The sequence below is a fragment of the Bombina bombina genome, chromosome 8 (assembly GCF_027579735.1).
Source record: "Bombina bombina isolate aBomBom1 chromosome 8, aBomBom1.pri, whole genome shotgun sequence".
NCBI lineage: Eukaryota > Metazoa > Chordata > Amphibia > Anura > Bombinatoridae > Bombina > Bombina bombina.
Window position 1 is genome coordinate 265,519,032 of NC_069506.1, and position 15,591 is coordinate 265,534,622.

The following is a 15,591-nucleotide window of genomic DNA, read 5'->3' on the forward strand; positions in this document are numbered from 1 at the left end:
AATAAACATTTCAACTTGACCTCACTGTCCTTTTACTATAGCATCTTTTGCACATTTGTTATATTACTATTTTATTTTTCAGTTATATTTCTTTTCTTTGCATTGACTCAAACCAAGTAAAACGGTATCTTTCTGTGGGTGGACAAACAGACTTTGCCCAGATGCACAGACAAGGTATTGGATTAATTTGTGCTTTCTCTCAATGCGTTACAGCCTAATGAACCAGAAAAGCTTCATGTTAACCCTCTGACGTTCACTGTGCATCTCCTACTCACAACAGCACAAAAAGACGTGCATCAGACGTGAGACAGGAGACTATTAAATATGTTACTAATTGTAAGAGGAAAACAGGACAGGGCACGGGGAAGGGAGAAAGGTCAAGTGATGTTTAAAGGGAAATTAAACCCAATTTTTATTTTTCATGATTCAGACAGAGTGTGCGATTTTTGGCAGCTTTCCAATTAACTTCTATTTTAATTTTTTTGTTCTCTTGGTATCTTTGGTTGAAATGCAGGAAAATATGCTTAGGAGCCGGCCCAATTCTGGAGCTCTATATGGCAGCAGTTTTGCAAGAATGTTACCTATAGTGTTCAAGACACTTGCACACTCCGGTGCCTATTTAGATATTCTCTCAAGTAAAACAGATACATTTTAAAAAAAGAATACAAAGTGAAAATTGTAAACTAAATTGAATTTGTTTTTCAAATTGTATTTTATATCTCAATAAGGAACATTTGATCTTGACTTCCATGTTTCTTTCAAGAGGAATATTGTTACTGTTAGACAAAAGTAGTCATGTGCTAGATACATACAGTATTTCGTTTAGACAAGCCCATGGCCAAATATGCATTAGATTAGGTTGATTTGTGGCCCTAATTCTTAGGTTGGACAACTGTGCTATATAGGTTTTATATCATCAGGGATTTAGATCATCAGGCTCAGAGAGAGAAGAGCTTGTAGAGAAAAGAGTAAGAGAAAATAAAAATAAATTGTTCATAGTGTTTTACAGATGCAGAAGAGATGGTTTGCTTGGAAGCATGGGCATATGCAGAAATATCTTTTTGGGTAGGGGGCCAACATTAAACATATGTCCTGATACTAATAATGTTCATGTAGACAAATACTAATATATATTTAAAGAGACATGAAACCCACATTTTTTTCTTTCGTGATTCAGAAAGAGCATGCAATTTTAAACAACTTTCCAATGTACTTGTATTATTTATTTTGCTTCCTTCTATTGTTATCCTTTGCTGAAAGGTTTATCTAGGTAAGCTCAGGAGCAGCAAAGGTTCTAGCTGCTGATTGGTGGTTGCATATATATAACAATTGTCATTGGCTCACACATGTGTTCAGTTAGAAACCAGTAGTGCATTGCTGCTCCTTCAACAAATGATACCAAGAGAATGAAACAAATTTGATAATAGAAGTAAACTGGAAAGTTGTTTAAAATTGTATGTTCTACCTAAATCATGAAAGACAATTTTTGGGTTTCATGTCCCTTTAACTGGAGAATAAGCAAAATTATGTGGACGAAGAGAAGGGGAAGCCCTCCTGATCCCATTCCTGACACCCATGCTTGGAAAGGTTTTGTTTCAAAGGGAACAAAATATGAACATTTTCCAGTTACTTAAATGAGTTTTAAAACTGATAAAGTTTATGAAATTATTAAGGATATAATGTCTGCAGGTAGCAGGATTCACCTACAGGAGTCTGTATCAATATATGAGGATACAAATATATTTTAGAACAAAAGGTAGTTTTTGAAAAGAGGGTGCAGAGGTGGCACGAAGAATAAAGTCTGCTTGTATGACTGAACAGTGTCTAAAAGGCATTCAGAGAAAGGCACAGGGGCAAAGGCAAACAGATATCATTTGATGGGAAACTACATAGTCTAAAATTGGTTTAGAGTTGACATGTGCCTGACCTGGGGTTGCCTTTCTGGAGGGGAATATATTTTTGATTATTGAAGGGCACTATCATTTGGCATTTATCTAATTTGTCTTGGAATTTTTAAAAATATATTGCTTGTGATACTGTGTCTTATCTGTAGGTGATATAATCAGATGATTTTATTGGGGGTTCTCATAACAATATAGCGATGGAAAATCAGTGTATAATACGGAGGTTTTTTATATGGGCTATTTAAACTGATGGGGAAAATGGTTTCAAATAGAGAGTAGTCAAATATGGAGAGTAATAAAGGGGTTATCTTTATGAAAATAAAGATGGCTGATTCTGTTTTATCACTATTATGAAAAGGTCTGATCTATTGGTACCTACTCTCTAACATAATAAGAGGGGTTTGATCTAGCACAGAATGCCATATTTATCAAAAAGTCAAATTTAAAAAATCAAATATCTAAGGGAATTTGTGCATCTGATTTGGTGGGGAATATACCTGGATTATAGTTGTGGTTAGTAGAATTAAGTATGGGTTGAATAATCTTTGTTATTTAATCTGGCTAGAATTAGAGGGTCTGTTCTGGGGAACTAAATCTAGGTTGTGCATAAATGGGTCTAAACAGTTAAGCAATACAAGTTTCTGATCTGTTTATATGTAACTGGGATGAAAGTCTGATTTATGGGATAGGTGAATGTGATTTTTGGGAACAGGTGGGTTTAATCTGGGGAGCGGGATTGTCTGCTTTGGGGAAAATGGGGTCTGATATAAGAGGCAGTATAATCTTGGGGATAGGCTTTTAATACATTGTGTTGTCAGGGAAGGTTAGAGAAAGTTTACAGCATCCTTTCCTTACCATCAGACATCTCTCCAGTCACACACAACCTCTCGCCTTCTGCTCGATGCTCTGAATGTGCAATGCCAATGACAGCTTGGATAGGACAAACATTGGAGACAGCCCTCATTAAACATTAACCTCCTCTGGGGTAATATTTCTCCCAGTCACAAGGGACTCATGATTCGGATGGAGGAGCTTGGAAAATCACCAAGTCCTATTGCTCCTGTGGTGGTTTGTAAGGGTGGAGCGTGAAGGAATGATGTTCCCCTGAGCCATAAAAAGTATCTGTAAAATTCTTTAAAAAAAATAAATCATTAACGCCTGTTGAATGATGCCAGCAACATGCACATAAAATATCCCTGTACCAACAGAGCTTGCAATCTAATGACCTTCATGGAGTCATGGATTTAAAAGGAGTAAACTATTCTTTAAGCTAAGAAAAAAGATAATAGGAATAAATAATATAAATAAAAAGGAAATGTACTATACATAGCAAAGATCGCCAACCTTTCGGACCTCAGGGACCACTAAACTCACAATTTTGAAACCCGTGGACCACTAACATGATTTTTTTTTTTTTTAAAAAAAGGTACAAACCTGTATAATGTATATGTACTGTATGTATGTATATATATATATATATATATATATATATATATATATATATATACACACACACACATACTGTACATAGCTAGTATAACCATAGCTAAGTTTACATTGTGTATATATTTACACATTTTTAAAAATTATTTTTTGGAATTAACTAACTGAATGACAGAACTAAGAATACTTCCAAATGACAGATGAAGGGTGAGTAACAACGTTTGAGCTGGAAACAGAGAGGCAGAAAGTGGGAAAAAAATGTTAACCTCCCCATTTAGGAATTATTCAATACTACCTATGATCATGGACAGACATTGGAGTCATAAATTAAGTTTATATCAGAAAGATCTCAATATGGATGTGAGCTAACCACGACTGATGTTACTGGCAATTACTATAATACTGGTGGGATATGGCTGATCTGCTGGATGGCAATTACTAGAATTCAGGTGGAATGGCTTTGTGCGCGGGAAAATTATTAGAATGAAAAATAATTAATATTTAATTTTAAAAAAAGAAGATGGAGGGGAGGAAGACAGCGATGTAAGTCCATCTGAAGGAATTAGGAAAACTACTACAAAGAGACAGGTAAAGGGAAGAAAATAAATAAAAAAATTAGAAAAACATTTGTAAGATTTTTTTTTTATATATATAGTTTAATTCCACTATTTCAAGCCAAGACTATACCAACCTCTTCTGGCTTTAGCATGGAATCATCTTCCTCTGAGCAGTGCACCGGACGGGAGGAGTTAAAAATACAATCTAGCTACCAAGTTGCGCAGTACTACGCAACATGCGTAGGGAGATTGTAATTTAACTCCTCCTCCATTGGTTTTTACTGATGTTCAGCCAGGCACTGTAGGGAGTTGCGGCACGACAGGGGTGACACCATCAGAGGAGATTAATTCCTGCTTGATGGTGTCAAGGACCACCAACATCTTCTCATGGACCACCAATGGTCCATGGACCACTGGTTGGCGACCGCTGATACATAGGATAAGAATTTGTATAAGATAACAGGGAAATAAGATAATAGGGAATGGGTGTGTTTGTCAGAGAATGTGACATTTTGAATGTAACAATCTGAGGAGCTCTCAGTATAATGATGAGATGTGCTGGTCATGTTGTGGAATCTTAACCCATTCTATTCCATGAGTCCTGCCCATAACCTTAGCTAAGCTTGCTATGTATGGTAACAATTGTCTTGTGCCTCCATCCATGTGAAACTGGCCTGAGTTATTAGATGTCAGAGAGACCAGTGCAGATAAAATAGATACCTGCTGGAGGTCAGCTCATATAGTAAGATAGTTTGAGAGAGAGTTAGGACCAACACACTTGTGGGCGTGAGCTAATCCCCTTAAGGTCAAACAGTGTCACTAAGTCCTGCACTGCAGTGTGCCCAGAAAGTGTCAGCTGGTGTGTGTTTGTGTATCACATAAATCAGTGATTTAACCTCTTAAGTGCCACTATTGCTTATTCCACTTGGTAGTAATACATACCTGTTCCCTCATGTACAATAGTTGCCAAATGTTCCATGCTGTAATTATAGCATGAAAGGAAGAAAGTGATCTAATCTACAGTTATCATTTACAAATAAAGTGTTTAAGCTGCAGCACACGGGAAACTTGAATGGCCACTCCCCAACATCCCACCCAAAGCCTTCCCTAACCTTTTCATTGATATTTCTCACATCAGCAGTTAATGACCTTCTTCCTGCAAGTCAAAGGGACAGTATACACCAATTTTCATATAACTTCATGTAATAGACTACTATACAGGGAGTGCAGAATTATTAGGCAAGTTGTATTTTTGAGGATTCATTTTATTATTGAACAACAACCATGTTCTCCATGAACCCAAAAAACTCATTAATATCAAAGCTGAATATTTTTGGAAGTAGTTTTTAGTTTGTTTTTAGTTTTAGCTATTTTAGGGGGATATCTGTGTGTGCAGGTGACTATTACTGTGCATAATTATTAGGCAACTTAACAAAAAACAAATATATACCCATTTCAATTATTTATTTTTACCAGTGAAAGAAATATAACATCTCAACATTCACAAATATACATTTCTGACATTCAAAAACAAAACAAAAACAAATCAGTGACCAATATAGCCACCTTTCTTTGCAAGGACACTCAAAAGCCTGCCATCCATGGATTCTGTCAGTGTTTTGATCTGTTCACCATCAACATTGCGTGCAGCAGCAACCACAGCCTCCCAGACACTGTTCAGAGAGGTGTACTGTTTTCCCTCCTTGTAAATCTCACATTTGATGATGGACCACAGGTTCTCAATGGGGTTCAGATCAGGTGAACAAGGAGGCCATGTCATTAGATTTTCTTCTTTTATACCCTTTCTTGCCAGCCACGCTGTGGAGTACTTGGACGCGTGTGATGGAGCATTGTCCTGCATGAAAATCATGTTTTTCTTGAAGGATGCAGACTTCTTCCTGTACCACTGCTTGAAGAAGGTGTCTTCCAGAAACTGGCAGTAGGACTGGGAGTTGAGCTTGACTCCATCCTCAACCTGAAAAGGCCCCACAAGCTCATCTTTGATGATACCAGCCCAAACCAGTACTCCACCTCCACCTTGCTGGCGTCTGAGTCGGACTGGAGCTCTCTGCCCTTTACCAATCCAGCCACGGGCCCATCCATCTGGCCCATCAAGACTCACTCTCATTTCATCAGTCCATAAAACCTTAGAAAAATCAGTCTTGAGATATTTCTTGGCCCAGTCTTGACGTTTCAGCTTGTGTGTCTTGTTCAGTGGTGGTCGTCTTTCAGCCTTTCTTACCTTGGCCATGTCTCTGAGTATTGCACACCTTGTGCTTTTGGGCACTCCAGTGATGTTGAAGCTCTGAAATATGGCCAAACTGGTGGCAAGTGGCATCTTGGCAGCTGCACGCTTGACTTTTCTCAGTTCATGGGCAGTTATTTTGCGCCTTGGTTTTTCCACACGCTTCTTGCGACCCTGTTGACTATTTTGAATGAAACGCTTGCTTGTTCGATGATCACGCTTCAGAAGCTTTGCAATTTTAAGAGTGCTGCATCCCTCCGCAAGATATCTCACTATTTTTTACTTTTCTGAGCCTGTTAAGTCCTTCTTTTGACCCATTTTGCCAAAGGAAAGGAAGTTGCCTAATAATTATGCACACCTGATATAGGGTGTTGATGTCATTAGACCACACCCCTTCTCATTACAGAGATGCACATCACCTAATATGCTTAATTGGTAGTAGGCTTTCGAGCCTATACAGCTTGGAGTAAGACAACATGCATAAAGAGGATGATGTGGTCAAAATACTAATTTGCCTAATAATTCTGCACTCCCTGTAAAGAAGAATATGCACAGATACTGATCTAAAAATCCAGTATAAAACCCTTTAAAAACTTACTTAGAAGCTCCCAGTTTAGCTCTGTTGATGAGGTTAGCTGGAACCCCCACTGAAAGGGACTGGGAGCAGACACTCTCTCCCCATCCCCTCCCTGCATATTAAAAGACAGATTAGACAAACAGGAGTCAGCAAGAGTCTGCAAATGCGTGTATACATCTGATACTGCGAGGCTTGGTTAGGAGTCTGAAAATCAGCACAATGTTATTAAAAAAAAAGCAAAACTATACATTTTTACAAAAACACTCACAGATGGGCTTTATAAATGAATCATCTACAAAACATTTATGCAAGGAGAAAATGTCCCTTTAACACATGGAAATATGATTAATACATCTGTGCCAGTGACACAAGAAAAGAAAAAAAAAACATTCTTGTTGATGACATACTTACTACAAATCCTGACTAACCCTTTTTATGTTATAAACACAGAGGGAGCAATGATCAACACATTTTGTCAGCACACACACAGGGGAGTAACACACAGGGCCGGTGCTAGGATTTTTGGCCACACAGGCGAGAATACATTTTGCCGCCCCCCCCCATTACATACCATCCCATTGCTAGTTAAAGTGATATGAAACCCACATTTTTTTCCATCATGATTCAGATAGAGCATGACATTTTAAGCAACTTTTTAATTAACTCCTATTATTAAAAAAAAAAAAATTCTCTTGGTATCTGTATTTAAAAAGCAGGAATGTAAGCTTAGGAGCTGGCCCATTTTTGGTTCAGCACCTGGGTAGCACTTGCTGATTGGTGGCTAAATTCAAATCAAACAGTGGTAGTGCAGCATAGCAAATCAGACAGTGGTACTGCAGCATAGCAAATTAGACAGTGGTAGTGCTGAATAGCAAATCAGACAACGGTTGTGCTGCATAGCAAATCAGACAACGGTTGTGCTGCATAGCAAATCAGACAACGGTTGTGCTGCATAGCAAATCAGACAACGGTTGTGCTGCATAGCAAATCAGACAACGGTTGTGCTGCATAGCAAATCAGATAATGGTTGTGCTGCATAGAAAGTCAGACAGTGGTTGTGCTGCTTAACAAAATAGACAATGGTTGTGCTCCATAACAAATAAGACAGTGGTAGTGCATTACACCTTAATCAAATTGATTATTACTGCCAGTGACAGTAAATGAGGGGTCAAAGTGTGAGTGACACAGCACAGCAGTCTGACTGAAATAGATAACAGATAGAGCCACCGTCCCACTCCCAGGAGGACTTACCTCCCTCAATATTGATGTTTTCCCATCAGTGCATGGCCATGTGTGTTGTGTGTGTATATGCATGTATATTGTGTGTGTTTGTGCATGCATATATATATACACATATATGTGTGTGCGTGTATGTGTGCATAAGTGTGTGTATGTATGAGTGTCTGCATGTTGTGTGTCTATATGCATGTGTATGAGTGTGTGTTGTGTGTGTGTTTGCGTGTACACATGTAAATATATGTGTGTTATGTGTATGTACTTATTATCTATGAGCAATAAAAGCATTAGTTAGTTTGAACTCAGGAGACAAACTGTTGCAAATAGGCATTAAAATCTTTTATCCCATAAAAGTATAGAATTAATTTCATATATAATGGTAAGGCCAAACTCCACTCCAAGTGTACCTAAAGATGCAGGCTCTAATTATCATGTTACATGTGCTTGGTTTTATGTAACTGACTTACTAGCTCCTAAAAAATAATCTTAAAAAATGAAGTATGATCCAGCAGGAGCAGTACTGATACAAGTGCCACTGTTGCAGGCCAGGAGGACTTACCTCGCTCAATATTGATAATGTAATGTTGTTATAACTTATGTTCTCCCTCAGTGCATGGCCATTGGCCATGTGCCTCTGTGCAGTCGGGCTGCCGCTGTAGCTGGGAGAAGTTTTCCAGGACCGGGTGAGCGTGGGAGCACAGCAGGAAATCCCACTCACACCACCAGTGGGAGAGTAAGGGAGGAGGGCAGGCAGTACAGATGTAACCTGCTGTCTGTGCTGAAAGCCTGGATCTGGCATCGCTGATCACCGCTCCCAGTGTCCGGTCCGGTGGCGGGCTTTAAAACACACTCATATCACACTTCAGCTCCGCCTCCAGCATCGCATGGGCTCTGACTGCGGCACCGCACGGACATTACATCACAAACTTGTGTGTGTGTGACAGTGCAGCAGGCTGTTTGTTTTCCCAGGCAGAGCGCAGAGGCAGGCAGCCAACACTTTGTTCGTTGCGGCTGCACTGTAAAGCTGCCTGTCTATCACTGTCAGTGTCATATGCGTTTATGGTACCTGTGACCTGACCTACCCACCCACATGTAAAATTAAATAGATAACAGTTAAATGTATGGCATAACAACATTGCTATTGCTAACTCATTATATAAGTCAGGTCAGATTTAGGCAGGCTAAATGAAAAAATATGAAAGTTTTGGCTGTTGCATATCTGCCGCTCCAGGATTGCGCCCACCTCCTTGTGCGCCCTAAGGCGAATGCCTAAGCTGCCTTATGCAAAGCGCCGGGCCTGGTAACACACTCAAATACTAATACAATAAAATTACATATTTGAATTGACTCGCTAAAACACATATACTGACAGACACATAGACAGACACATAGACAGACACATAGTCAGACACATAGACAGACACATAGACAGACACATAGACAGACACATAGACAGACACATAGTCAGACACATAGACAGACACATAGACAGACACATAGACAGACACATAGACAGACACATAGTCAGACACATAGTCAGACACATAGACAGACACATAGACAGACACATAGACAGACACATAGACAGACACATAGACAGACACATAGACAGACACATAGACAGACACATAGACAGACACATAGTCAGACACATAGACAGACATATAGACAGACACATAGACAGACACATAGACAGACACATAGTCAGACACATAGACAGACACATTTATGCAGTTATGAAGCAGCGGTCTAACGAGTATGATCGGGTTGATTGACACCTCCCTGCTGGCGGCCGATTGGCCGCGAGTCTGCAGGGGGCGGCGTTGAACCAGCAGCTCTTGTGAGCTGCTGGTGCGATGCTGAATACAGAGAGCGTATTGCTCTCCGCATTCAGCGATGTCTGTCGGACCTGATATTTTATTGCAGAAAATATATATATATATACAGTATATATATGATCAAAACACCTGTGGCTCCCCTGCCCTGACTCACAAAGGAGTGTTTGCCCCCCCCCCATAATAGCTTCTGCAGCAGCCTCTGGCACACATACTCCTTTGACCCCTTCCAGGTCCCACCACTTGTCATATACCATATCTATTAAATTCTGTCACAAAACCTTCTTTTCATCAATAACCATGTGTTTCCTAAGTAGTGTGTAAATGTATCTATTATTTACATAGCATTTTCATGTGTTTTGCTTTGCAAACTAGCAAGTGATAAACGTTTACCTCTGGTCTTAAAAAGCTCTACATTTTAAATTGGTAGTTTGCATTGCAATCAAGCAACTTGGGATATGAGCACAATGAGTATGCTGATACCTCTCTGTGCTATCCATTACAAGTATAGGGAATGTTAAAACGTTTTGACCGTTAAGGTTTTGGTTAACATTTGTAGCCTCCATGTATGATACCAGATTGTGCTTTATACTTTGAGTGAGACCTGAACACAGATAAGCACTCTGTGCTACTTGTAATCTAGCCTGCTATTAATTAAAGGGACAGTATACACACATTTTTATTTAACTGCATGTAATAGACAATACTATACAGAATAATATGCACAGACACTGATCTAAAAAATCCAGTATAAAACCATTTAAAAACTTACTTAGAAGCTCCCAGTTTAGCTCTGTTGAAAAGGTTAGCTGGAACACCCACTGTATATGGTTCTATATAAAAAAAAATCAGACCCTCCTCCCCTCCCTCTTCCTCTGCATATGAAAAGACTATTTACACAAACAGGAGCAAGCTGGAGTAGGTAGACATCAGTATTCTCCTAAAACTTTGGGGCTTGGTTAGGAGTCTGAAAATCAGTGCAATGTTATTTAAAAAAATAAGCAAAACTATACATTTAAAAAAAAAAAAAAATAAAGCTGTATAGGCTATATAAATGGATCATCTACAAAACATTTATGCAAAGAAAATGTCCCTTTTCAGCTCTGAAAATTAACTTCCACCAGAGAGGTTGGAGTGCAGAACCTTGAGATTCATATATGCTGAACAGTGATTGGTTGAAATGTGCAGGAGCTCATTTATATAATGTCTTTAATTGGCCACAGCGATAAAAGTAAAATAAATAAAATTCAAGTGGTGAAACTAAGTATATTTGTCTGATAAAATTACTTTTTTAAATGCTTTTAAAACATGTATTTTTTTCTGCAGATCTTTTGCGGTGCAGCAAATAATTCTCAGTGCATAGATGGAAATTTTACTTGAATGTCCTTTTAATAAAAGATGAAAAAGCAAATCACAGAGCTGTTGTCATTCAGTGTTTTTGCACTGAAATTATGATGGTTCAAAATAGACCCAATAACGTATTCCTATGACAACGGTGTGAAATACTAGAAGCTGTAATTATGTGTTAAATAGATTTCACAGCTAAAAAAAAATAAATAAAAAAATAGATCAAATAAATAAAATGATTAAAAAATAAAAGAATACAAATAAATGGATACATGCACACAGAATGTACAACATGTACACAGGGAGGTGAATATATATACCCTGACAAACTTATTCTGTATATAAGCATCTGTATATATTCACACTCCTGTTGTACATAATCACAATTTCAGGTAACAGATTAAGTGCATTATGTTCAATAATGAGTAACTAACAATGAAATCATCTCCCTATTCTGCCACCACTACTGAGACTCAAATTTTCCACCTAAACTGTAGCTCACAGTATCCTAGGGGCATTAAATAACTGAGGGTGAGTTAGAGGACAGGAGTTAAACAAACAATGCCTGGATTTAACATTGCGATAAACCCAGCTGTCTCAACCTGTCCTGATAATGTGCAATCAGGGGTTTACATGCACTGAACAGGCCAGCATGTCTGGTTTAAAGGGACATAAAACCCACATTTTTTCTTTTATGAGTCTGATAGAGCACACAATTTTAAACAACGTTCCAATTTACTTCTGTTATCAAATTTTCTGTTTTCTTGTTATCCTTTTTTGAAAATCAAGGATGTAAGCTCATAAGTGTGTCTTCAGGCACGTGCATGCTACCTACCTAGGTATCTCTTCAACAAAGAATATCATGAGAAGGAAGCAAATTTGATAATAGAAGTAAATTGGAAACTTTTTTTTTTAAATTGTGTTCTCTATCTGAATAATGAAATAAATATTTTGGGTTTAAATGGCTTTAAGTTAATGTAAGTTAGGAGGTCACCCTGACACCCAACATTTGTTTTAACCTTTCTTGATAATCTGCTGTCTGAATGCATGAGACACCAACACTCCTTAAACCTGTCCTGATAATTTGCTGTCAGTAAATCAATGTTTGAAATTGTCTTGCTAATCTGCCATCAGTTTGTCACCCTACATTTGACATTCAGTACTGCAGTTAATCTGAATTCTGTAAAATTCTGAGCCTGTTCTGTTAATCTGCAGTAAATAATTCACCCTACATTTGAAACTCAGTACTGCAGTTAATCTGAATTCTGTAAAATTCTGAGCCTGTTGTGTTAATCTGCAGTAAATAATTCACCCTACATAAGATATCCCCACTGCTGTCTAAGCCTGTCCTGTTATTATGTCTCCAAACATTAGATCCCCATCAATCTCTGAGCCTTTCCTCTTAATCTGCAGTCTGTAAATCATCCCATATCAGAGACCTGCACTGCCATAGCCTATCCTGTTAACCTGTGGTCATTTAAATACCCAGCACTGTCTAAATGTGTCCTTAGAAACTGTGCTTCATTAAGTTGTCACCTACCCAGCTCATATCCCTGTCTGGATCCTTATTTGGATAGCTGTTGCCATCTCCCACAGCTGCTTCCCCCGTGTAGTTTAACTCTCCAGTTGGTGCTTCTTATAAACCTTCCAGTTCCTTATGCCCCCTCCCTTTAATATAAGAATGTGAACCCTCAGGGTCTTCCAGTCTTGGGAATATGAGAGTCAATGATGCATTTAAAGTCTTAAGAAGCATATGTGTGCGCCAGTTTAAACCTATAACAGCCAGTAACTTGACAATTTATTAGTCATTTAGTGTGTTCCAACAGAAAGAAGCTGGCTGGAATCAATGGTTATTTACGCAGACACAAAATTGGGTGTATTTTAGGAATAATTGGGGTCAAGTACCTACACATAGACTGAAGAGGCTGTGTATATTACTTTAGAGACTTGAGAAACAGGGATGGATGATTTATAGCTAGAGGGATATAAGAAACTAAACAATGAGATTGCTGGCTGAGTAATGTCACGTTGTAAGTGCTTCATTATCAATAGGTTGGGTCTTACTGAGGAAATGTATCTGGCATATCATATGTGACATAATGGTGTGTGTGTCATTACAAAATCTTATAATGTGGGTCTTGTGTATTATTTGATTAAAGATGTAGCAGTAGGAAAATGTACCAGGAGTCTGATTTAAGAGAAGGTCTTTTGGAAGTTTGAAAAAAAGAGGTAGCGTGAAATTTAAGAGGATGGAGGCATGATGAAACAACTTTGTGCTGAGAAACGCGTTGCATATGTTTGGGGGAGCACTCACATGTCCCTCATTATATTCACTGCTTTGTTTTAACCAATTTTTTTTAATAAACCAATGTTTTAATAAGCAGTGTGTGCAAGCCTTTTACATATAGCAAGTTCATACACAGAGTGAAGTTCGGCTGGAGACTCTGGAGGAATCCTTGGACAGTTCCGGTCACTGGGAATAGGTGAGCTGATACACCTGAAAATATCAGCTTGCGACTACCAGCACATAAGGAGGTGAAATGTGAGTATTGTAACCCTTTGCTATGCACATTATATCCATCTTTATGGCTACTGATTGATACACACATGAGGCGTCCCTCTCTTGTTTGTCTGACTACTTAGATTTGTTCCACCATCCGTGTGAAGAGGAGTGCGGCCCGCCTAGCCCTTTTTTAATTTGTGCTTCTGAGTCTACCTAGATATGTTCTTCATTTTGACTGGACTTTCTATTTAAATAAAATGATTGCACCAGTATTATATTGAAAAGACTATGGTCCATGCAACTCATAGGGGAGATTGTTATCTTGGAGATGATTGAACATGGTAGAATCTACTTTCTCTGCTTTAAATAGGCCAGTTGACTCAAAATGTATCAGACATGGGCTTTGTGCATGCTTTTTCCACTTTGTTCTTCTGTAAATTCACCCTTTTTTGGCATCTTGTTGACCTTCCACATAGTCCTATAAGTAAGCAATGGCGTAGATTCAATAACAGGCAGGTAAAGGCTATGTCGGATGGGAATATGTTTCCCATCGAAGGATTTATTAACTGCAGATCACAATTTGTAGTGTATCAATTAGAGTGTGAATGTTCCCTTAAGTACATTGGAAGGACGAAGAGGAATTTCAAGACTAGATTGGGGGAACATAAATAATATAGAAGAGGGTTATATGAAACACAGTGTATCAGCACATTTTGCTGTTGCACATGGGAAGAATCCAAAAGGCTTAAAGGTAAAAGCATTTGAACAAGTGGAACAGCACATAAGAGGAGGGGATCGGTTGTTAACCCTTCGTAAAAGAGAAACATATTGGATTTATCGTTTGGGTACTTTGAATCAAAATGGTCTGAATATAGACATTGACCTTGCAGCTTTTTTATAAAGGGAGTGTATGTTTAATACAACCTGCTTGGAAATTCCTCTGACAGACCCCCCCCCCCATTTTTATCGTTATTTAAATCTTTATTTTTATTTGGGAGTACACATATGATATATGAATATAGATTATTAGTATTACAAGTCTAGGCAAGATGCATAGAGAAGGGATAATACATAAGGATGTAATGAGTCAGGGTCCTTGGGGCAACATCTTATAGCCAATAGTATTAAAATAGATTCATTACATTAATGGACGCATTATACTATTAAAAGGAACTAGTAGGAGTGAGAAAGTGGTATTGTGCTACGTTATGCGTCTGGCCACTACGCATCATCATAGGAATGAGCAGCTTTGATAAGTGGTAATGAGTGGTAATAAGTGGTAATGAGATGTTATGAACCTGTGATGAAAAGTTGCTTTAAAAGTGATACGTGAGAAAGTGGGCGGGTTCCTACATAGTCACTTACTATGGTTGAACTAGGTATTTTAATAACAGGCTGATATATATTAATACAGATGCGTACATTACGTACATTTGTGATTATAAACAATAGCAACGGAGCTGCTGCAATAGGTGAGTTTGTCTCTGAATAGAGTACATAAGAGGATAGGTCTGGATAGGTGGGCATGCTTCTGATGAAACTGGATTGGACCCGCAAAGCGCGTTAGGCCAGGCCCACCTATCGCAGCTTGTTTTATTGCAAGTACCTGTTATGGATATTTTTCACCTCTGCCTGAGTCTCCGGTTGAGGAATAGTCGCTTAAGAAAGAATCCACCTGTGAATTATATCCACTATTAGTGTTGTGGATAAAGACAACATGACTTCTGCCTTGCCAGCACCGTGGAATCTAGGGTTGCCATCTAGGTCATGTTTTCCTGGACAAATATGAATTATACATGCTGCAGGGTGTGCAGAAAGGAATATGAATAGTGCTGTTCAGTGTCACTATTTGTGTGCTGTCCAGGGTGGAAATTCATGTACCTACCTGCACACCCTGCAGCATGTATAACTCATAAGTGTCCAGGAAAACATGGCTGAGGTGGC

General features: G+C 38.6%; 1 protein-coding gene across 1 annotated transcript in view; it reads right to left on the minus strand.

Annotated features, from left to right (window-relative positions):
* Window positions 1-12,738, minus strand: part of FXYD2 (FXYD domain containing ion transport regulator 2) — a 41,101-nt gene extending 28,363 nt beyond the window's left edge. The window contains exons 1-2 of the mRNA XM_053691286.1: window positions 12,685-12,738; window positions 2,760-3,036 (exon numbers count right to left, since the gene is read on the minus strand). Of these exons, the coding sequence (XP_053547261.1) occupies window positions 2,760-2,868 (109 nt within the window). The 5' untranslated portion in view covers window positions 2,869-3,036; window positions 12,685-12,738. The remainder of the gene's footprint in view (window positions 1-2,759; window positions 3,037-12,684) is intronic.
* Window positions 12,739-15,591: the final 2,853 nt, after the last annotated feature.